General features: G+C 43.6%; 1 protein-coding gene across 4 annotated transcripts; it reads left to right on the top strand.

The window, feature by feature from the left end:
• Nucleotides 1–370: 370 nt before the first annotated feature.
• Nucleotides 371–22,237, top strand: LOC139389464 (two pore segment channel 1). 4 transcript variants are annotated; one of them, XR_011629412.1, is made up of 28 exons: nt 402–991; nt 3,844–3,980; nt 8,827–9,003; nt 10,092–10,205; nt 10,433–10,563; nt 10,659–10,747; nt 10,954–10,988; nt 11,112–11,170; nt 13,069–13,168; nt 13,246–13,362; nt 13,455–13,579; nt 13,662–13,710; nt 15,310–15,373; nt 15,484–15,528; nt 15,638–15,694; nt 15,894–15,947; nt 16,051–16,123; nt 16,231–16,338; nt 16,478–16,549; nt 16,649–16,738; nt 17,553–17,668; nt 18,579–18,625; nt 18,760–18,828; nt 19,662–19,758; nt 20,232–20,371; nt 20,464–20,544; nt 20,736–21,624; nt 21,772–22,237. XR_011629412.1 is itself a non-coding variant. In XM_071136244.1 (27 exons), exons 1-27 carry the CDS (start codon nt 898–900, stop codon nt 20,838–20,840), a joined length of 2,445 nt encoding a protein of 814 aa, XP_070992345.1. In that variant the 5' UTR covers nt 371–897; the 3' UTR covers nt 20,841–22,237. The 4 variants fall into 4 exon arrangements, 2 of the variants coding, with proteins under 2 accessions (XP_070992345.1, XP_070992344.1); XR_011629411.1 differs by having other exon boundaries at nt 20,736–21,722; nt 21,821–22,237; XM_071136244.1 differs by having other exon boundaries at nt 371–991; nt 20,736–22,237.
• Nucleotides 22,238–22,457: the final 220 nt, after the last annotated feature.

The following is a 22,457-nucleotide window of genomic DNA, read 5'->3' as shown; positions in this document are numbered from 1 at the left end:
TAGTTCCGACAATGCAGTAATATCTAACAAGTAATCTAACAAATTCACAACAACTACCGTATACACACAAATGTAAGGGGTGAATAAGAATATGTACATATAAATATATGGATGAGCGATGGCCGTGCGGCATAGGCAAGATGCAGTAGATGGTATAGAGCAGTATATACATATGAGATGAGTGATGTAGGATATATAAACATTATTAAAGTGGCGTTATTTAAAGTGACTAATGATAGGGAGGGTTTTGGTAAAATATATTTTGCTTAAGGGAGGTCCATCTATTTCCATTTCAGAGAGGTCAGATTTCTCTACATGAAACCCTTATTATTAATAATGTTCACTACCTCACACGGGGGACTTTTAATTTGAGCATTTCAGAAATTCCGTGAACCGGAAGTACTTTTTTTAGTGTTGCTGACGAGACGCAGCTTGCATAAATTAGTATTTGGAGATTATTTGAAAATATTTCATATTTAGTTTGACTTTGGATGAGACATTTAGTCGATGGTGGTGCCAATACAATGCTTAAGTGTTATGGTTTACATAACTCCATCAACAGTCGTCAATCTGGTGCTTTTCGTTAATGGAAAGCACTCTTACCTAATTTAGTGGAGTTAACGTTAGTTACCTGGAAAGTTAGTTATCCAGTTAGCTAACTAGCTAGCTAAATGTGACAGTATGTTAACGTTATCTGAAGATGATAGCTAGCTAAAAGACAGAAGCTAGCTAACTAGGTATGGCGTGTATATTTTGACCATAGCGTTAGCCAGTAACTAAGGCTAGCCTAGCTAGAAGGAATTATCAGATACTAACTAACGGTAGCTAGCTGGGACTTTTGTAGTTTTACTAGTTAACTAAATTGTTTTCCTCTGGATTTGATCTACGGCCGAGAGAATGGAGGATACCGATGATGACGTGCCTCTCATCCTGACCTGGGATGATGCGAACAGCGGTCTGTTGAGTGAGGAGACAGAGAGGGGAGACGAGAGTAAGTTTTTGTTGACATCCCCATTTTACTGCGTAGGTAGCTAGCAAGGATAGCTGACCCATCTAGCTTGATAACAAGAGTGGCTGCAGCCAATGACGTTGAAATTGCATTTAACACAGCCTCTTCATAATGGGTATCATACTTTTTAGGTTTTGTCTTTGATCGGTTTGTAATTTTTGTGGAGTCATCATAATGATGCTCATTAGCTAACTTGCGTACTTTTCCGTTAGGCCATCTAATTCTATTCTATTCTTTCTAATGTATTGCATAGATCAGATTAGGCCTGCAGAAAAAACGTGAGTTTATTGTCTTGGTGACCTGCCCTGTTTGGGGCTTGTTTGATGTTTATTGAGATTGATAACGCAACTATCAGGATGACTCAATAAGTGTTTACAAATGTCCTGAACTTTCTGAACTTCAAGGACTTTTTATTACTTCATTATTCTTTGTTTACTGGTCTAGTAGTTTATGATGAGTAGGTTATGAGTGAATTAGGTACTATGAAAGTCTGTTTTTAAATTACTCAAACTAGAAAGAACAGCTTTTAGGAATTCATGTTAAGATTTTCTGCATTTCTCTAAATGGTGCAATAAAAAAAACAGGCTATATAATCTGTTCAAGAGATGTATCAATTGATCACGTGATACTTTTTCTTATGACCACACCAAACAACTTCTGCAAAGAACCACTGCCAAATGAATCTAATGTGGAAAAATGAATGAACAAAGGAGTACAGAAACAAATGTATCTTCTACTTTAACAGGCACTGTAGTTGAAGATAAGAGGGTGTAACCCTTCCATAAAGACTCACCAGAGGGGCAGCTCCTCTGCAGGCTGACGATAGGGTTTGGCTGAGGGGGGTTTTGTTGTTAGCGGGTATGGTAGTTGGGGAGCGCTGGCTCACTGCTCTTTCGCTTTAAATTAAAAGAAAGAGGTCTCCCCATAACCCAGAGATCACGTGTGTGTCGTGTGTCTCCACTTCAGTAATCCTGTAGCCTTTGTACCTCTCACACACTGCAAACTGCCTCTCACATACATGCTGGAAACTGCAGCCTCAGCAGAGAAGCAGATACCTCTGTGAGTGGCCCCCTGCGCCACGCTGCCCCCCCCCCCCCCCACCCGAAGCACACGCAGGGCAGTGTGTGTCTTTCTAATCCCCCCTGGCCCTCTCTCTGTGTGTGTGTGTGTGTGTGTGTGTGTGTGTGTGTGTGAGCTCTCGGTTTCCCCTCCTTTGGAAGTGGACAGGAAAAGTACGGGTGTTTTTCCAGGATATCTGGAGTGGGCAGAGCAGTGACTTCCCTGAGGCTTGGGAGAAGAAGGGGAGGCAAAGATTGTTCCACAGGTGGTGGAGAGCAGGACACAGCAAAAGGAAGGCCTGCTCTAAAACACACAGCCTGGAGCAGACCTTCACTCAGGCTCTGGCTCACGACAGGACATGATTCAGCTGCTGACTTTGTTCTTGTGATTTAGGCAGCTTGGAGGAGCCACCATGGAGGAAAGAGGATTTCTGTAGTATTTTCCTGTTAGCCCGGAGGACTGACCAGGACTGCCCTGTGTGTGTTTGTATGGGCCTGGGGATCCATAGGCAGGCATGGGGCCTGACCTCAGTGAGTTGTTGACAGGAGCTCCAACATTTTATTTTGTCTGAAAAACAAATGAGTGGCTGGGACTTTACCCACAGACACAGTGCTGTCAGGACAACAGCAGATTCTAGGCCACTTCAGAGGCCTGAGAGAACAGGAGCCTCGCCTAGGATTATCACTAAACTGGAGTCTGATCTCTACACGGCAGCAGACTGAGCTCAGAACACGCTAATGTCAGAGCACCAGCAGAGGCCTCCATGTGCAGGATCCGGCTGACTGATTGACTGGCACTCAGATCCAGTGATCACAGATGTCTGTCTGTAATTCCTAAGGAGATTTTATTTTTACTGCTTGATTTTATGAGGAACTTTTGAAAATCTGTTTATAGATAAGTCTTTTAATGGTCAGTGGTGAACTGGATGTATATTATCTTTATCAAGTATGACTTAGTTGGATTAAAATATGAGTTGGGTTGATTTAAGGATTATATCTATCATGGTGTCAGAGACTGAAGTCATATTGTAAGTACTTAGGGTAAGTTGAAGACCATAGCTTAGTTTCCCCTCAGCCTGCTAAGGCTCCATACAGCCAGACCAGACATCACACTGATCTAACTAGGATGTTCTTCATTCTCAGTCTGTTGTCTCTCACCATCAGGAGGTGACCTCACTTCCTGTCTAGAACTTTAAGTACATGCAGTAGCATGTTAGCCCCTGAGTGTCCTTGGAGGTGTGTGAACGCTGAACCTGTGGACTGTGAATGACACACACACGTTCAATAGGGGACCACGCTCAAACACACATACCTGAACAAACACTCACAGTCCTGGACCACTGGAGGCCATTAGAGCCATGGAGTGTTCGTCCGTGCTGGTGGAGACTGCTGGTATCCATGACAACAGTGTAGAGTTGACCCTGGAGGAGAGTCCAGCCCTCATCTCCTCATTCTGCAACGAGTGCATGGGTGGGTGTGTGTGTGTCTGTGTACACATTTCACTATACTTGTGAGTACCAGAAACCCTCACAAGAATACTAAACCAACTCAAATTCAGTGAAGTGAGGACATTTTGCCAGTTCCCACTTGGCTATTCTAGGTTAGTGTTAGGGAAAATAGGATTTTCAATGGGAATCAATTCTTAGTCCCCGAAAAGTATGTGTGGGGGGAATATGTTGTGAAAATGCAGTACAGTGAGCGAAACCACTAAATGACTGTCAGGTTTTGGAGGCTCTTTACAAATTTGTATTAATGTTGTTTTTTTCTACTATGTAGATGGAGGAGGGGGGTATGACATCGTGAATAACCAGGTGATACCAACACTGGGGCCACCACCAAACTACAGATCACACAATGCCTCACTTCAACAAAGCTGGGAGATGAACTACCAGGAAGCAGCGATCTATCTACAGGTACCCCCCCACGCACACACATGGTAGTTACTTGGTATTTACTTACATGTTGATAGTAATGATTAGCTACGTTATAATATTACAGCGTAGTTATACACGCACCGGACAGTTTATTAGATACACACATCTTGTACCAGGAACCCCCTTTGCCTCCAGAACAGCCAAAATTCTTTGGGGCATAATATGTACAGTACCAGTCAAAATTTGGACACACCTACTCATTCTAGCGTTTTTCATTATTTGTACTATTTTCTACGTTGTAGAATAATAGTGAAGACATGAAAACTATTAAATAACACATGGAATCATATGGTAACCAAAAAAGTGTAAAATATATTTTAGAACTTTGAAAGTTCCTTCAAGTGCAGTTGCAAAAACCATCAAGCGCTATGATGAAACGCTCTCATGAGGACCGCCGCAGGAAAGGAAAACCCAGAGATGCTTGTGCTGCAGAGGATAAGTTCATTACGGATACCAGCCTCAGAAATTGCAGCCCAAATAAATGCTTCAGAGAGCAAATAACAGAAACATCAACTGTTTAGAGGAGACTGCATAAATCAAGCCTTCATGGTTGAAATGCTGCAAAGAAACCACTACTAAAGGACACCAATAAGAAGAGGCGACTTGCTTGGGCCAAGAAACACGAGCAATGGACATTAGACCGGTGGAAATCTGTCCTTTGGTCTGATGAGTTCAAATTTGAGATTTTTGGTTCCAAATGCTGTGTCTTTGTGAGACGCAGAGTAGGTGAACGTATGATCTCTGTATGTTTAGTTCCTACTGTGAAGCATGGAGGAGGAGGAGTGGTGCGGGGGTGCTTGGCTGGTGACGCTGTAAGTGATTTATTTAGAATTCAAGGCACACTTAACCAGCATGGCTACCACAGCATTCTGCAGCGATACTCCATCCCATCTGGTTTGCGCTTAGTGGGACTATCATTTGTTTTTCAACAGGACAATGACCCAACACACCTCCAGGCTGTGTAAGGGCTACTTGACCAAGAAGGAGAGTGATGGAGTGCTGCATCAGATGACCTGGCCTCCACAATCACCCGACCTCAACCCAATTGAGATGGTTTGGGATGAGTTGGACCGCAGAGTGAAGGAAAAGCAGCCAACTGTAACGATGTGCGCTGAAAGTCAGGAAGCAAGTTCAGGGAGTGAGTGTTTTTAATAAATAAACACAATATAATACAAAAATAAGAAACACGAACAACGCACAGAACAGAAACAATAACGCCTGGGGAAAGAACCAAAGGGAGTGACATATTTGGTGAGGGTAATCAGGGAAGTGATGGAGTCCAGGTGAGTCTGACGCACAGGTGCACGTAACGATGGTGACAGGTGTGCTCCATAACGAGCAGCCTGGTGACCTAGAGGCCGGAGAGGGAGCACACGTGACACCAACAAGTGCTCAGTATATGTGGGAACTCCTTCAAGACTGTTGGAAAAGCATTCAAGGAGAAGCTGGTTGAGAGAATGCCAAGAGTGTGCAAAACTCTCAAGGCAAAGGGTGGCTACTTTGAAGAATCTCAAATATAAAATGTATTTAGATTTGTTTAACACTTTTTTGGTTACTACACGAATCCATGTGTTATTTCATAGTTTTGATGTAGAAAATAGTACAAATAAAGAAAAACCCTTGAATGAGTAGGTGTGTCCAAAAGTTTGACTGGTACTGTACATGTAGGTAGAGGTAAAGTGACTATGCATGGATGATAAACAGAGAGTAGCAGCAGTGTAAAAATGGGGGTGGGGGAGAAATGCAAATAGTTTGGGTAGCCATTTGATTAGCTGTTCAGGAGTCTTGGGGGTTGAAGCTGTTAAGAAGCCTTTTGGACCTAGACTTGGCACTCCAGAACTGCTTGCCGTGCGGAAGCAGAGAGAACATTCTATGACTAGGGTGGCTGGAGTCTTTGTCAATTGTTTGGGGCCTTCCTCTGACACTGCCTGGTATAGAGGTCCTGGAGGGCAGGAAGCTTTGCCCCAGTGATGTACTGGGCCGTACGCACTACCCTCTGTAGTGCCTTGGGTCGGAGGCTGAGCAGTTGCCATACCAGGCGGTGATGCAACCAGGATGCTCTCGAAGGTGCAGCTGTATAACGTTTTGAGGACCCATGCCAAATCTTTTCAGTCTCCTGAGGGGGAATAGGTGTTGTCGTGCTTTCTTCACAACTGTCTTGGTGTGTTTGGACCATGATCGTTTGTTTAAGTTTGCCGACGAGACAACAGCCTGATCACCAATAACGATGAGACAGCCTATAGGGAGGAGGTCAGAGACCTGGCAGTGTGGTACCACGATAACAACCTCTCCCTCAATGGGATCGAGACCAAGGAGATTATTGTGGACTACAGGAAAAGGAGGACTAAGGGCTGTAGTGGAGCAGGTTGAGAGCTTCAAATTCCTTGGTGTCCACATCATTAAGGATGGTGTTGGAGTTGTGCTTAGTCATGCAGTCATGGGTGAACAGGGAGACAGGAGGGGACTGAGCACGCAGCCCTGAGGGACCCCGTGTTGAGGATCAACGTGGCAGATCTGTTGTTACCTACCCTTACCACCTGGGGGCGGCCTGTCAGGAAGTCCAGGATCCAGTTGCAGAGGGAGGTGTTTCGTCCCAGGGTCCTTAGCTTAGTGATGAGCTTTGAGGGCACTATGTTGTTGAACGCTGAGCTCTAGTCAAGGAATAGCATTCTCACGTAAGTGTTCTTTTTGTCCAGGTGGGAAAGTGTAGTGTGGAGTGCAAAAGAGATTGCATCATCTCTGGATCTATTGAGGCGGTACGCAAAATGGAGTTGGTCTAGGGTTTCTGGGATAATGGTATTGATGTGAACCATGACCAGCCTTTCAATGACCAGTGATCCATTTTTGTACCTAATCAACTGGCCAGTGAGTGTAATTTGTCCATAACTTCTAACTACACCTGGCTATCAGCGGAGCCTTGACTGGCAGCGAAATAGTTCATTCAGCCTCATTTACTGCCTTTTAAAAAAACATAGCTGATATGGCTGATTTGCTTAAAACAAATGTGGTTTGTAATGACAATTGTGATGTACAAACTATGGTATAAGGGGACAACAAGCGGATAAATAGACCAAATTATTAGGGTGGGGCTCATGGACTACTAACATCTTACTACACAACATACACTTAGTATTACTTTCTTAGCTACAGTATACTTATCTCCCTGGCATATTACATCATTTATGCAGCAGCATACAATACATTTTGGACTCACCTTGTTGTGCTGTGCTCACTTGAACAGGAAGGTGGCGCCGCAGTCTTTTTCATGGGCAAATTTTGTCATCAAAGTCTGTCATTCTCTGGATTTATGGTGCGCAGGACCTCCGCCTTTGTGCAAGGAGGAGCAGGAGGAGCAGTGCCAGAGCCCTGCAAAATGACGTCCAGCAGGCCACAAATGTGCATGTGTCTGCTCAAACAGTCAGAAACAGACTCCATGAGGGTGGTATGAGGGCCCGACGTCCACAGGTGGGGTTGTGCTTACAGCCCAACACCGTGCAGGACGTTTGGCATTTGCCAGAGAACACCAAGATTGGCAAATTCGCCACTGGCGCCCTGTGCTCTTCACAGATGAAACCAGGTGAGCACGTGACAGACGTGACATAGTCTGGAGACGCCGTGGAGAACGTTCTGCTGCCTGCAACATCCTCCAGCATGACTGGTTTGGCGGTGGGTCAGTCATGGTGTGGGGTGGCATTTCTTTGGGGGGCCCGCACAGCCCTCCATATGATCGCCAGAGGTAGCCTGACTGCCATTAGGTACCGAGATGAGATCCTCAGACCCCTTGTGAGACCATATGCTGGTGCGGTTGGCCCTGGGTTCCTCCTAATGCAAGACAATGCTAGACCTCATGTGGCTGGAGTGTGTCAGCAGTTCCTGCAAGAGGAAGGCATTGATGCTATGGACTGGCCCGCCCGTTCCCCAGACCTGAATCCAATTGAGCACATCTGGGACATCATGTCTCGTTCCATCCACCAACGCCACGTTGCACCACAGACTGTCCAGGAGTTGGCGGATGCTTTAGTCCAGGTCTGGGAGGAGATCCCTCAGGAGACCATCCGCCACCTCATCAGGAGCATGCCCAGGCGTTGTAGGGAGGTCATACAGGCATGTGGAGGCCACACACACTACTGAGCCTCATTTTGACTTGTTTTAAGGACATTACATCAAAGTTGGATCAGCCTGTTGTGTGGTTTTCCACTTTAATTTTGAGTGTGACTCCAAATCCAGACCTCCATGGGTTGATACATTTGATTTCCCTGGATCATTTTTGTGTGATTTTGTTGTCAGCACATTCAACTATGTAAAGAAAAAAGTATTTAATAATAATATTTCATTCATTCAGATCTAGGATGTGTTATTTTAGTGTTCCCTTTGTTTTTTTGAGCATTGTTAATATATATATATATATATATATTATATATTATTTTACATTTTGCAAACTGATATGTGACACGTATTAATGCCAAAATAACATGCAAAACAGGCAAATATTTTTATTTTGTATTTATTGCAAACAATGTGGGGCTAAAAACAGGTGTAACTCTGCCCCACCTGCTCTACACTGCCTCTAACTACCTTAGAGGCAGTGTAGGGCAGGTGGCTGACTGTAAGAAAGCCTAGCTATGGAGGGACTAATCAGCATCATGTGACAGATAGATCATATGAGTTTAAGTGCTAATCGTTGTACCTTTTTTTTGGTAGCTACAGGTATAGCTCAGGTGAATGGTAGAGAGCTCTAGAACAAATGTATAATATTTTCACACTTGTGTTATCAAACAAAATTCAGATGTACATTTGTGTGTGTGTGTGTGTGTGTTGTCAATAGGAAGGAGAGAACAATGATAAGTTCTTTACACACCCTCGGAACCCCAAGGCGCTGGCAGCGTACCTATTTGCTCACAACCACCTGTTCTACATGATGGAGCTGCTAACAGGAGTCCTGCTGATGGTCCTGTCACTCTGTGAGGCTCCCGCTGTACCATCACTACGCCTGGATGTTTACGTGCGTACACACATACTACCACTGACACATGTCTACATCACTCTGGAGCTGCTGGGTTAGAGGTTAACTTCTTATGGTATAGGGGATGCTTGCGTCCCACTTAGAAAAAAACCCCAGGGAAAATACAGCGCGGCAAATTCAAATAATGATATAAAATCAAACATTCATTAAATTACACATGTAAGATACTCAATTAAAGCTACACTCGTTGTGAATCCAGCCAACATGTCAGATTTTAAAGAAGCTATTATCTGATGATAGCACAATGTCAATAAAGAGGGTAGCATATTTCAAACCTGCAGGCGCTACACAAAATGCTGAAATAAAATATAAAACATGCATTACCTTTGACGAGCTTCTTTTGTTGGCACTCCAATATGTCCCATAAACATCACAATTGGTCCTTTTTTTCAATTAATTCCGTCCATATATACCCAAAATGTCCATTTATAAAGCGCGTTTGATCCAGATAAAAACCGCTTACAAAAACACAACGTCACTACAAAACATTTCAAAAGTTGCCTATAAACTTTGCCAAAATATTTCAAACTACTTTTGTACAACTTGTTATTTTTAAACGTTAATAATCGATCAAATTGTAGTCGGGGCAATCTGTATTCAATACAGCAAGTAAACAAACCATGCTCCTTTTTACGTCTTGCGCAACTCTCAATAGTGTAACGTTGTTCCAGGATGTGCTTCTTCTTCGTTGCACAAATGAATAACCTCAACCAAATTCCAACGACTGGTGACATCCAGTGGAAGTGGTAGGAACTGAAAAAATGGTTCCTATCAAATATCCCTTGGCAAAGACAACTGAGGGAGCAGTCAGATGCAAAAAACATTAAACAATTCTGAACAGTTAGTCCTCAGGGTTTTGCCTGCTACATAAGTTCTGTTATACTCAGACATGATTCAAATCGTTTTAGAAACTTCAGTGTTTTCTATCCACATCTACTAATAATATGCATATCTTATATTCCTGGTATGAGTAGCAGGAAGTTGAAACTGGGCACGCTATTTATCCAAAAGTGAAAATGCTGCCCCCTATATCTTAAAAGGTTAAAGGTTGTATTTTGTTTCTATAGGTCCATGCCACTCTGGAGTTACTGGCTCTGGTTATGGTGGCGTTTGAACTGTGTATGAAGCTGCGCTGGCTCGGCTTCCACACATTCATCAGACACAAGAGGACCATGGTGAAGGTACATACCTATCTGCATAGAAGTGAAACTCCAGTCCCAAAAATTGGAGCATCCCAAACGTATCGTATAGATTACAAATAAGAATGGTCCCAGAACAGTGCCCTGAGGGACCCCTTGTGACCTTTTTTAACTCACAAGAGTGACAAACTCTCGCCTATCAGTTGGTTTTAAAAAATGTGTAGTTCCACCATTTTATATGTCTGACACCTGGTCTGTCCTGTGTGTAGACTTGTGTGCTGCTGCTCCAGTTTGTGGAGGCCATAGTGGTTCTGATCCGGCAGACATCGCACCTGCGTGTGACCAGAGCTCTCAGACCCATATTCCTGGTGGATTGCAGATACTGTGGTGCCGTGCGAAGGTATACACACACGTTGTTTTTTATTAAGTCACTGAGAAATGTTGTTTGCAAAGCGTGAATAACTGTTGTGTGTTGTCATCCTCTTGTCCAATCAGAAACCTGCGTCAAATTTTCCAGTCCCTTCCCCCTTTTATAGACATCCTGCTGCTGCTGCTCTTCTTCATGGTCATCTTTGCCATCCTGGGTGAGACAAACACACACCATTTTGGATGTTCTTCAAGGTTGAAAAAGACATTTGATCCTAGATGAAAATCCTTGATGAGTCTCCAAAAACAGTGGACAATTGAACAGTGGAAATTAAATTATTTATATAAACAACCTCAAAATGAATAAAATCCATTATCTTCTATTGTGCCTGTGTGAGTATGGCTCTGTTCTCTCTCTCTACAGGCTTCTGTCTGTTCTCCCCTAATACTTCTGATCCGGTGAGTGATAATGACATTAGCTGTATGTTGTGCCTCTGTAGAAGACTGCTAGTCTTGTGCTAGCTGGAGTGGTCTATCTTATACTGGTCTCATACTGTTTTGTCTGGTGTTCTCTCTCCTCAGTACTTCAACACTCTGGAGAACAGCATCGTGAGTCTTTTTGTGCTCGTGACCACCGCAAAGTAAGGCTCCGATACCACACACACCAACTCCTGCTTTACACATCAGTCTGTATAATAGTCTGATGTTTCATACTCTGACTGTTTTGATTGTATTACTCTCTAAAGACAGTATATTGCCTGATGCAGTGTTTCTGATGCATTTATTTAGCTGTGGCGCTGCGCCACGGCAAAACAATTGCCGCCACTGCAAAAAATAACAGTTTAACATTATAGTATTTCTACCAAAGAAACTTTCAGTAAAGTTTTATGTGCATTTGCTTTTCCTCAGTAAATAGATCTGTCTGGGTACAACACCATTCTAAAGGTTATTTAGCTGTTTGCTTTGGGCCACTGTGACTGCTAAACCTGCCTGCGTGCGAAACGCAGTGTACCGTCCTCCAAACAGCACGCTAGTCACTGGAGAGACCTGTGGCTCAAAACACAGGTCACTTGAATCACTTCAGAGTGCACCGCCTTCAGTCGGAGAGAGAGCGCGCCATATTAGGAACTCCGTCATCCTCAGATCTCACCCCTCACTTACTCAAGTCTCACCCCTCCTCAAGCCTCACCCTCCCCTAGTCAAATATCGGTGTCAAGTACCAGTGGCGTATCGCAGTTTTGCGAGGTCAGAGCAAAAAACAACAACCAATCAAAACTTATTGCAATTTGACACATTTAACCATGTGGCATAGAGAAACATTTCATGTTATTCTACCATGAGGCTGAGAGAGTTTCATTTCCAGCTAATTTACATTTTGCAATGGCTTATGACATGTTCATATGCTATCTAGATCCCCAACCAAAAATAAATACACTGGACTGCAGCTCCAGTTGTCAGAAAAGGGAGAGAGTAGGGCAGGTAGCGCACTGTCTAATTAAAATTGTTATTCATTTTGGAATACAATGCCCCCCCACTGCTACTAACACTGGCCTGATGATATTGTATTACCAAAAACAATACACTATGAATATATGCAGTAACTGCTTCTCCAATAGAAATCCCCAATCACACTTGTAGGCAATGTCATGGTGACGTTAGCTAGCATAGCTCATGCACAGAAACAAGTCAATGGGTCTTACGGTCGTGCCGCGTCGAACTGCACATTTGCAGGCCGTTAAATGAAAGGCACTCCTTCGATATAAAGTTGTTTTTGACAAAAATAAAAATGCTTCAGTTCGTCACTTTCACAAGGTTGTAGTAATGACAGGTTCAGCTACTTAAAAAAATTGTCTCATCTGTTTAGCCTTTTAGAATTAGGTAAAATTAACAAGTAAGGACACTTTTTTTTCACTTCTCCCATTAACTTGCCAAATCCCGGTCTCGTCTGTCGAGCCTGCTTCACGGCGTGTTTCACGGAAGTGTTGCGCCTCTGGGTTTGAAAACTCCATGGTATTACTCCCAAGACAGAGTGGTGCCTGTTGAGATTGTATTTATCTCTCAAGACAGCATAGTGCCTGAGGAGGTTGTATTACTCTCTCAAGACAGCATAGTGCCTGAGGAGGTTGTATTACTCTCTCAAGACAGCATAGTGCCTGAGGAGGTTGTATTACTCTCTCAAGACAGCATAGTGCCTGAGGAGGTTGTATTACTCTCTCAAGACAGCATAGTGCCTGAGGAGGTTGTATTACTCTCTCAAGACAGCATAGTGCCTGAGGAGGTTGTATTACTCTCTCAAGACAGCATAGTGCCTGAGGAGGTTGTATTACTCTCTCAAGACAGCATAGTGCCTGAGGAGGTTGTATTACTCTCTCAAGACAGCATAGTGCCTGAGGAGGTTGTATTACTCTCTCAAGACAGCATAGTGCCTGAGGAGGTTGTATTACTCTCTCAAGACAGCATAGTGCCTGAGGAGGTTGTATTGCTCTCTCAAGACAGCATAGAGCCTTATGAGACTTCTGGTGTGTCCTGTTTCCTCTAGCTTCCCAGATGTGATGATGCCAGCGTACTCTCGCAACCGCTGGTCCTGTGTCTTCTTCATTGTCTACCTCTCCATAGAACTTTACTTCATCATGAACTTGGTATACACACACAGACACACAATATGTTGTTTCCTATGTTGCACCCTATGGCCATGGTATAACACTGTGTGTTGCAGCTCCTGGCGGTGGTGTTCGATACGTTTAACGGTGTTGAGAAGATGAAGTTTAAATCTCTGCTGCTTCACAAACGCTCTGCTATCGACCATGCCTTCCAACTTCTGGTCAGCAGACAGGTACACACACACACACACGTTTATCCCCCACCTAAAGTAAGCTGTTGTAACTTATGTATAACTGTTGCATTTCGTGTGTGTTGTCTCCCCAGAGGCCAATGGGTGTGTCTCTGAAGCAGTTCGATGGTCTGATGCGTTTCTACAGGCCTCGTATGTCATCCAGAGACCGCTTCCTCACATACAAGGCCCTCAACACTGCAGGAGCACCCATGCTCAGGTAACACACAGACACTCATGCAAACACACACATACTGTAAGTGTTGTTGTTTTAAAGAAGTCTTTGTGATGTTCTGTTGCAGCCTGGATGACTTTTATAAGTTCTATGAAGTCATCGGTCTCAAATGGAAGGTAAGCCTAACACACTGTCGTGACATGATTACTATTAATCTGATGACTGTTATTTATCTTATCAACTAACTGTTTAAATGTTACTCAAATGTAACAATTAACTCATTATACATTTGGGGCACCACGGGAAGAGTTACCACCTGATTTAAACTCGAAAGACATATAGATATCTCTTACATCAATAACAGTCACTTATTAATCATTACCTCATATCAGTCTCGTTCTGAATGTCGTAGATGTCCAACATTTTCTGATTAAATCAATTGGGGTAGAACTGAATCATTTATTTACTAAATAAATAATAACACAGAATACACATACACACTTACATGAGATAAAAGTCCCTAGTGGACTGACAAGATATGATGGCTTGTTACACATATGGAGAGGGAGGGGTAGGTAAAGAGAGGGAGAGACAACACTTGGATACACTGGAACCTACGCTCAAAGGAATAGTAATACTTTGCACATGAACCACCGCTCATTCGGATAAGAAATGCAATGTAGATGTGTGTCTTTCTCTGTCGTCTCTCTGTTGAAACCAATCGATCCGTCTATGGGGTGTGGCTTGATGTAAGGCTTTGGTTGTCCACCAGAGGTCAAATGTCCTTAGATGTAGAGTTTCTCTGATAGTGAAGTGTTTGTTAGAATAGATACTTCAGTTGCACCAATGGTTGTCTGAGATGGGATTCTTCCTTCCCACCTCATGTCTTTAGTCAAAGTTCTAGGACCACTTTTACATGCACAGCTGCAGAATGTGAATGTTTCTGGTCTCGTAGTGGGGGGTTATCTTCTCACTTCGTGTTGGTTTTCAGAGTTTCCAACCATTTCAATGTGTGGACCATGGTGTCACGTCTTTTGGCCTCACCATTTTCAGCCTTGTAGCCACCGCTCCACACTGTCTAGTCTGAATGTAAATTTTGTTACCAAGGCTTTTATCCTCAGGTAAAAAGGGGGTGCTCCATCACGCCGACACAATGTCTGTGCTCACATGGGTGTGGTTACTGACTAGGTAAAAGTTATGAAAAATAATTATCTAATTTAGAAGACTAAAATCACATTTATAACTTAACCAAAATACTCTCATACTTAATCATATGTTTTATACAACATCTAGATGTAAACTTGACAAATAGAATGTGTACCCTTTCCGAGTTAGTTATTTCATTATACCATCCTTAATGACATTGCAAAATAATAAACATTATGACATGATTATTCTTTAGATCCCCACTGACCATTCTTAACATTCCTATCTTATAAATATTGTTCCCATTTTCACTTTCTGGACAAAAAGGTTTTGGCGGCCAAAGTCTCTCTACACAAAGCAATTTTTTCCCCAATACTGCAGGGCAGGAAAGATAATTTTGCGGCATACAATATATGACCGGGTGTTAATAAGATTTCAAAACCGGCACCTCTCCCCCTGGCTATCTGTCAGCCCTATTCCAAGCTGATCTGGAACCTTTGATTCTCACCCAGGAGAGAGTCATGACACACACACACACACACACACACAATTAGCCCATTTCTCTGTGTGGATACCTGTACCTGTATATACACCTCTCTGTGGCGTTTGTGTGTGATTGTACTCTGTAGGCACGGCGGAGCGGGGAACACTGGTTTGATGATCTTCCACACACTACTTTTCTTATCTTCAAAGGTGATTCTTACTTTTTCCCTTCTATCTTCCATCCAGCCATCTAATGCTGTGTTCCTCTTATCTGGGGTGACTCAGACTGACTGACCTCCTTCTGTTTATGTTTCTAACAGGCATCAACCTGCTGGTCAAGTCTAAAGCCTTCCAGTATACCATGTGTAAGTGGACATCCATTATTAGTAGTTTATAGTACTATTATCTGTGTTGTCATCCTATGACAAATCTTACTCTAGGACAGCCTAACTCTCCTCTCTCTCTCCTCTCTAGATGTGGTGGTGGCCGTAAACGGAGTGTGGATCTTAGTAGAGACCTACATGTTGAATAGTAAGAGTCTTAGTAGAGACCTACATGTTGATTAGTAAGAGTCTTAGTAGGGACCTACATGTTGAATAGTAACTAAACCTATTCCAAAACTATAAAGTACATTTAATGCAGATTCTCTATTGAGCATGCTTTTTAGTTCAGGACTAGACTCAATCTGTAAGGTTGTTTCTGATCTCTGTCCTGGCCCCTCCCCCTGCAGGTGGATTCTCCTGGTCCAGAATGGTTCCCTGGAGCTACATCGTCTTCCTCACGAGTAAGAACACTCTCTCTCTCACACACACACACAGAGCCACCTCCTCTTTGTCACTAGTGAGAACACACATTTGTACTCCCCCTCTCTCTTTCTCAATCTCTAGTCTATGGGGTGGAGGTGTTGTTGAAGATAACAGGTTTGGGGCCGTTGGCCTACTTCAGCTCTGGCTGGAACCTGTGAGTACCGACCATTAAACCCTAACACCTTACCCTCAACCATTAGCATGTCCACTGTGATTATCTAGTAGCCTAGTAGCCATCAGTGTCTGTGTTCGCCTCACCAGGTTTGACTTCTCTGTGACTGTGTTTGCCTTTCTGGGCTTGATTACTCTGGCCTTCGACATGGAGCCCTTCTACTTCATTGTGGTGCTCAGACCGCTGCAGCTACTCAGGTGGGTTACTATGACAACACACATCTATGTTTTCAGGGGTATTTTGTTAGGTACATGTTATATGTAGATTTTATAATTATTGTATTGATCATCACATCACGTGCACTCCGCTTGTAAGTGTGTGTGTTTTTTTGCTCAGGTTGTTTAAGATAAAGCAGCGGTATCGCAATGTGTTGGACACCATGTTTGAACTCTTCCCAAGGATGGCAAGGTAACGCCTTCACTTCCTGACCTCTGAACCATAACCCACTATATTTACATACAAGGCAGGTCTGAGACTTTTAATAAGAACCTTTGTGTGTGTTCTCAGTCTGGGGCTGACACTGATCATCTTCTACTACTCCTTTGCCATCGTGGGGATGGAGTTCTTCGCTGATGTAGTTTACCCTAACTGCTGCAAGTGAGTCACACACAGTTTCCTCACACACTCCACACACCAACCGGTAAGTCTACCCTGACACGTTGTTCGAGGCAGAGCCTACCACAGACTATGAATTCTACAAGGATATTGGAGCTCTAGTAATATGACTACAAGATGGCTATCTTGGTTCACATGGGTTTCAGTTACGTTATTTCTCTCTCTCCTCTCTCTCTCTCTCCTCTCTCTCACTCCTCTCTCTCTACTCTCTACTCTCTCTCACTCCTCTCTCACTCCTATCTCTCACTCATCTCTCACTCCTATCTCTCACTCCTCTCTCACTCCTCTCTCTCTACTCTCTCTCCCTCACTCCTCTCTCTCTCACTCCTCTCTCTACTCTTTCTCTCTCTCACTCCCCTCTCTCACTCCTCTCTACTCTCTTTCCCTCTCTCACTCCTCTCTCTCTACTCTATTTCTCTCTCGCTCACTCACTCCTCTCTCTACTCTATTTCTCTCTCGCTCACTCACTCCTCTCTCTACTCTATTTCTCGCTCACTCCTCGCTCACTCACTCCTCTCTCTACTCTATTTCTCTCTCGCTCCTCTCTCTCTACTCTATTTCTCGCTCTCGCTCACTCCTCTCCTCTCTCTCACTCCTCTCTCTCTCTCACTCCTCTCTCTCTCTCACTCATCTCTCTCTCTCACTCCTCTCTCTCTCTCTCTCACTCCTCTCACTCCTCTCTCTCTCTCACTCCTCTCTCTCTCACTCCTCTCTCTCTCTCTACTCTATTTCTCTCTTTACTCTTTCTCTCTCGCTCTACTCTATTTCTCTCTCATACCCCCCCCCCCCCTATCAGTACCAGTACAGTAGCAGATTCCTACAGGCAGATCAATGTAACCATAGGCAACAGGACGGTGCTGGACGAGGGCTACTACTATCTCAACAACTTCAACAATATCCTCAGCAGCTTTGGTAAACACATGCACACACAGTAGTCGATACTAGGCAGTTCCCTGTTATTTATATATATATATACTATATATATATATATATATATATATACTGAACAAAAATATAAACACAACATGCAACAATTTCAAAGATTTTACTGAGTTACAGTTCATACATGGAAACCCAATTTGAAATAAATTCATTAGGCCCTAATCTATGGATTTCACATGACTGGGCAGGGCTGCAGCCATAGATGGGCCTTGAAGGGCATACGCCCACCCACTTGGTAGCCAGCCCCAGCCAATCAGAATAATGTTTTCCCCACAAAGGGGCTTTATTACACACAGAAATACTCCTCAGACCCCCCCCCCACTCCCGTCAAGACGATCCCGCAGGTGAAGAAGCCGGATGTAGAGGTCCTGGAGTGGTTACATGTGGTCTGTGGATGGGAGGCCGGTTGGACGTACTGCCAAATTCTCTAATACGAGTTTGTAGAGAAATTAACATTCATTTCTCTGGCAACAACTCTGGTGAACTTTTCTGCAGTCAGCTTGCCAATTGCACGCTCCCTCAACTTGAGACATCCGTGGCATTGTGTTGTGTGACAAACTGCACATTTTAGAGAGGCCTTTTATTGTCCCCAGCACAAGGTGCACCTTTGTAATGATCATGCTGTGTAATCAGCTTCTTGATATTCCACACCTGTCAGGTGGATGGATCATCTTGGAAAAGAAGAAATGCTCACTAACAGGAATGTAAACAAATGTGTGCACAAAATCTAAGCTAATTAAGCTTTTTGTGCAGGTTTTTTTTCAGCTCATGATACATGGGACCAACACTTTACATGTTGTGTTTTATATTTTTGTTCAGTGTAATAAAGTGCTAGGGATTGATTTGGAATTCAGGATCTCTCTCCATCTCTTCTCTGCAGTGACTCTGTTTGAGCTGACTGTGGTAAACAACTGGTACATCACCATGGTAATACTCTGTCCGTCCTTACAATGAATGCTGCCTATCTGATTAAACTTCTGCTGCTGCCTGACTGTCAAGCTTGTCCAGCGTTGTGATTGGTTGCTGAGGTTGATTGACAACTGCTGTCCCCTACCCTACAGGAAGGAGTGACATCCATGACCACTCACTGGAGCCGCCTCTACTTCATGACCTTCTACATCGTCACCATGGTAAGACCGGTTTTGTCTGTGTGTGCACATACACTACCGTTCAAGAGTTTGGGGTCACTTAGAAATGCCCTTGTTTTTGAAAGATAAGCAAAAAATAACAAAAAAAATCAATTTAAAATAACATCAAATTAATTAGGAATACAGTGTAGACATTGTTAATGTTGTAAATGACTATTGTAGCTGGAAACGGCAGATTTTTAATGGAATATCTACATAGGCGTACAGAGGCCCATTATCAGCAACCATCATTCCTGTGTTTCAATGGCACGTTGTGTTAGCTAATCCAAGTTGATAATTTTAAAAGGCTAATTGATCATAGGAAAACCCTTTTGCAATTATGTTAGCACAGCTGAAACTGTTGTCCTGATTAAAGAAGCAAGACAACTGGCCTTCTTTAGACTAGTTGAGTATCTGGAGCATCAGCATTTGTGGGTTCGATTACAGGCTCACAATGGCCAGAAACGAATAACTTTTTTCTGATACTCGTCAATTTATTCTTCTTCTCAGAAATGAAGGCTATTCCATGTGAGAAATTGCCAAGAAACTGAAGATCTTGTACAACGCTGTGTACTACTCCCTTCACAGAACAGCGCAAACTGTCTCTAACCAGAATAGAAAGAGGAGTGGGAGGCCCCGGTGCACAACTGAGCAAGAGGACAAGTAGATTAGAGTGTCTTGTATGAGAAACAGACGCCTCACAAGTCCTCAACTGGCAGCTTCATTAAATAGTACCGGCAAACACCAGTCTCAAAGTCAACAGTGAAGAGGCAACTCCGGGATACTTGTTTTTGTGTGTGCAAGCGTGTGTAATAATTTCCCTCTGTCCTCTCTAGGTGGTGATGACCATCATCGTTGCCTTCATCCTGGATGCGTTTGTGTTCCGTATGAACTACAGCCGGAAGAACAAAGAACCACTGTTAGATCCTGAGGGTAAGTCTGTGTGTGCGCGAGTGAACGGTCAAAGTAAGATGAGAACGGTGTAGTGCTTGAGATGTGTGTGTGTGTGTGTGTGTGTGTGTGTGTGTGTGTGTGTGTGTTGTAGATGAGAACGGTATAGGGTTTGAATGTGTGTGTGTGTGTGTGTGTGTGTGTGTGTGTAAAGATGGTGTGTTTGTGTGGTGTAGATGAGAACGGTATAGTGTTTGAAATGTGTGTGTAAAGATGGTGTGTTTGTGTGGTGTAGATGAGAACGGTTTAGTGTTTGAAATGTGTGTGTGTAAAGATGAGAATGGTATAGTGTTTGAAATGTGTGTGTAAAGATGGTGTGTTTGTTTTTGTGTGGTGTAGATGAGAACGGTATAGTGTTTGAAATGTTTGTGTAAAGATGGTGTGTTTGTTTGTGTAGATGAGAACGGTATAGTGTTTGAAATGTGTGTGTAAAGATGGTGTGTTTGTTTGTGTAGATGAGAACGGTATAGTGTTTGAGGCAGAGGTGAGTCGTGACGAGGCGTTGGCCACTCTGGAGCTTTATAAGAAGACGTGTCCAGGGCTCTCCTCACTTAACTCTCTACAGGGAGTACTGCTGGCCATGGACCGCAGTGGGGTGAGAACACACAGACCTACACTCACAAATACACGCACACAAACCCCGTCCTACACTCTTACAAATATAGACACGTGTTTGTGTGTGTGTAGAGCTCGTCTCTGGTGTATCTGGGTCGGAGGTCGCGGACCAAGAGTGACCTCAGCATGAAGATGTACGAGGAGGAGATTCAGGTGAGTCACATTGCCATGACAACCAGAACCCTGCAGACTGCTCCATCTTAGATGTCACTTTAAATGAGACTTGATCTAGCTGAAGACAGGATGTTGATCTTCCCTCACTGTCTAACCAATGTGATTACACAAATGACTATATTTCTGACTTGTCAGCTGTGACACTTTTGTGTGTGTGTGTGTGTGTGTAGGAGTGGTATGCTGAGTACTCCAGAGAGAATTTACCCCAGTCAGACAGAAGCCTAGTGGAGAGAGAGCTGGACATCCCTCCTCCCTGCCCTGAACGAGAATCCTAACCCCAGCTCAACTCACAAGGACTACTTAGCACCAACTAATACTCACTGTTTCTCTCTTTTAAACACACCTCTTTGACTTCAGTCATCATGCCACAGAGCACTCTGAACTAAATGTTTTCCACAATGACAATACAGAGACACACTCAACACTCCATCTCTTCCCTCCCTCCACCCATCCTGAGGGATTGTACTCTGGCATCCTGTTGGACAGTCGGGATGTGGACAGATGTGATGTCACTGGACTACAGCCTGGATCCCAGCAGTGATTTGTGTTGATATAAATCATGTTGTTTTCTCTCTGACTGGATCGCAGTGTTCAAACAGGTTTAAGAGCTTTATTTAACCCCAACCCTTACAGGACTTAGTCTGCTGATGCATGGATAGGAGAAGCAGAGCATTGATGGATGGCTTAGAGGTCAGGGTTTTTAAGTGTTAGGGTTAGGCCCTCTAGCTGTGAGACGGAGCTGATGTTCAGGACCTGAATACGATGAGACACTAGGATGGACAGGGGATTTCACAGTACTCTATTTTTTTTTTCTTCTACTGCACGGAGAGGACACATCTGGACAGGGAACGGACACACACCATAGAGATAAATAGAGGACTCTAGTGCCCAAAAGCCTGGTGTAGCCTGGGCAATGCCATTGAGGACTTTAACCATTTTGAAGTAGTCAATTGGGTGGGACTTTCTATGGCTTAAAGAAGGAACAAATCATTCTATCCAGGTCATCAGGAAGGATCAGCCAATGAATTATACTCGTACCCAGACATTCCATAACTGCATGTGGCAGTAAATCACTAACCTTGGCTTTATACCTGTTCAAACACTCCAGTTGGCAGTAAATCACTAACCTTGGCTTTATACCTGTTCAAACACTCCAGGTGGCAGTAAATCACTAACCTTGGCTTTAGACCTGTTCAAACACTCCAGGGGGCAGTAAATCACTAACCTTGGCTTTATACCTGTTCAAACACTCCAGGTGGCAGTATGCCAAGTTTGTAGAAGTAGTAAAATAAGAAAATGGAGAATACCTCAATGGTGCTGCCAATGCTCTGACGCCGTAATGGGACAGATACAATGTTACATCCATCTCTATGAGATGAACACTGCTGCATGTAGATACACTCTACAGCCTATTTTGTAGCCACTCACCCTCCTGTGTTCATTTGTCATCGGACTGTCCTGGCATCGACACGCCCACCCCGACTGCCAGTAGTAATCTCAGCCCCCTCAAGCCACTACACACACCCCTCAAACCCCTGCACCTGTCCAGTAACCTACAGCTATATCTCCTAACCAGTGTTTCAGCAAACCTAAGACAGTACTTTACTTTTATAACTTGTCAGTGTATTAAATTAGCAATAATTTAAATAAATGTTTCACTTTGTCAAGTGCATTTGCATAGCTACCTTAACTGACTTGCCTAGTTAAATAAAAATAAGCTAAGAACAAATTCTTATTTACAATGATGGCCTACCCAGGACGATACTGGGCAAATTGTGCGTCGTCCTATGAGACTCCCAATCACGGCCGGTTGCGATACAGCCTGGATTTGAACCACGGTGTCTGTAGTGACGCCTCAAGCACTTAGATGCAGTGTCTTAGACCGCTGCACC

The sequence above is a fragment of the Oncorhynchus clarkii genome, chromosome 30, assembly GCF_045791955.1.
Source record: "Oncorhynchus clarkii lewisi isolate Uvic-CL-2024 chromosome 30, UVic_Ocla_1.0, whole genome shotgun sequence".
In the NCBI taxonomy this organism is placed as follows: domain Eukaryota; kingdom Metazoa; phylum Chordata; class Actinopteri; order Salmoniformes; family Salmonidae; genus Oncorhynchus; species Oncorhynchus clarkii.
This window is presented reverse-complemented; position numbering and strand designations above follow the sequence as displayed.

Excerpts from the sequence above, each read along its gene's own strand:
- LOC139389464 (XM_071136243.1), top strand. The coding sequence starts at position 3,426 with ATGGAGTGTTCGTCCGTGCTGGTGGAGACTGCTGGTATCCATGACAAC. Across the intron at positions 15,374-15,483 it reads TACTTTTCTTATCTTCAAAG|GCATCAACCTGCTGGTCAAG; the intron begins GTGATTCTTACT and ends TGTTTCTAACAG. Across the intron at positions 19,759-20,231 it reads ACCACTGTTAGATCCTGAGG|ATGAGAACGGTATAGTGTTT; the intron begins GTAAGTCTGTGT and ends TTGTTTGTGTAG.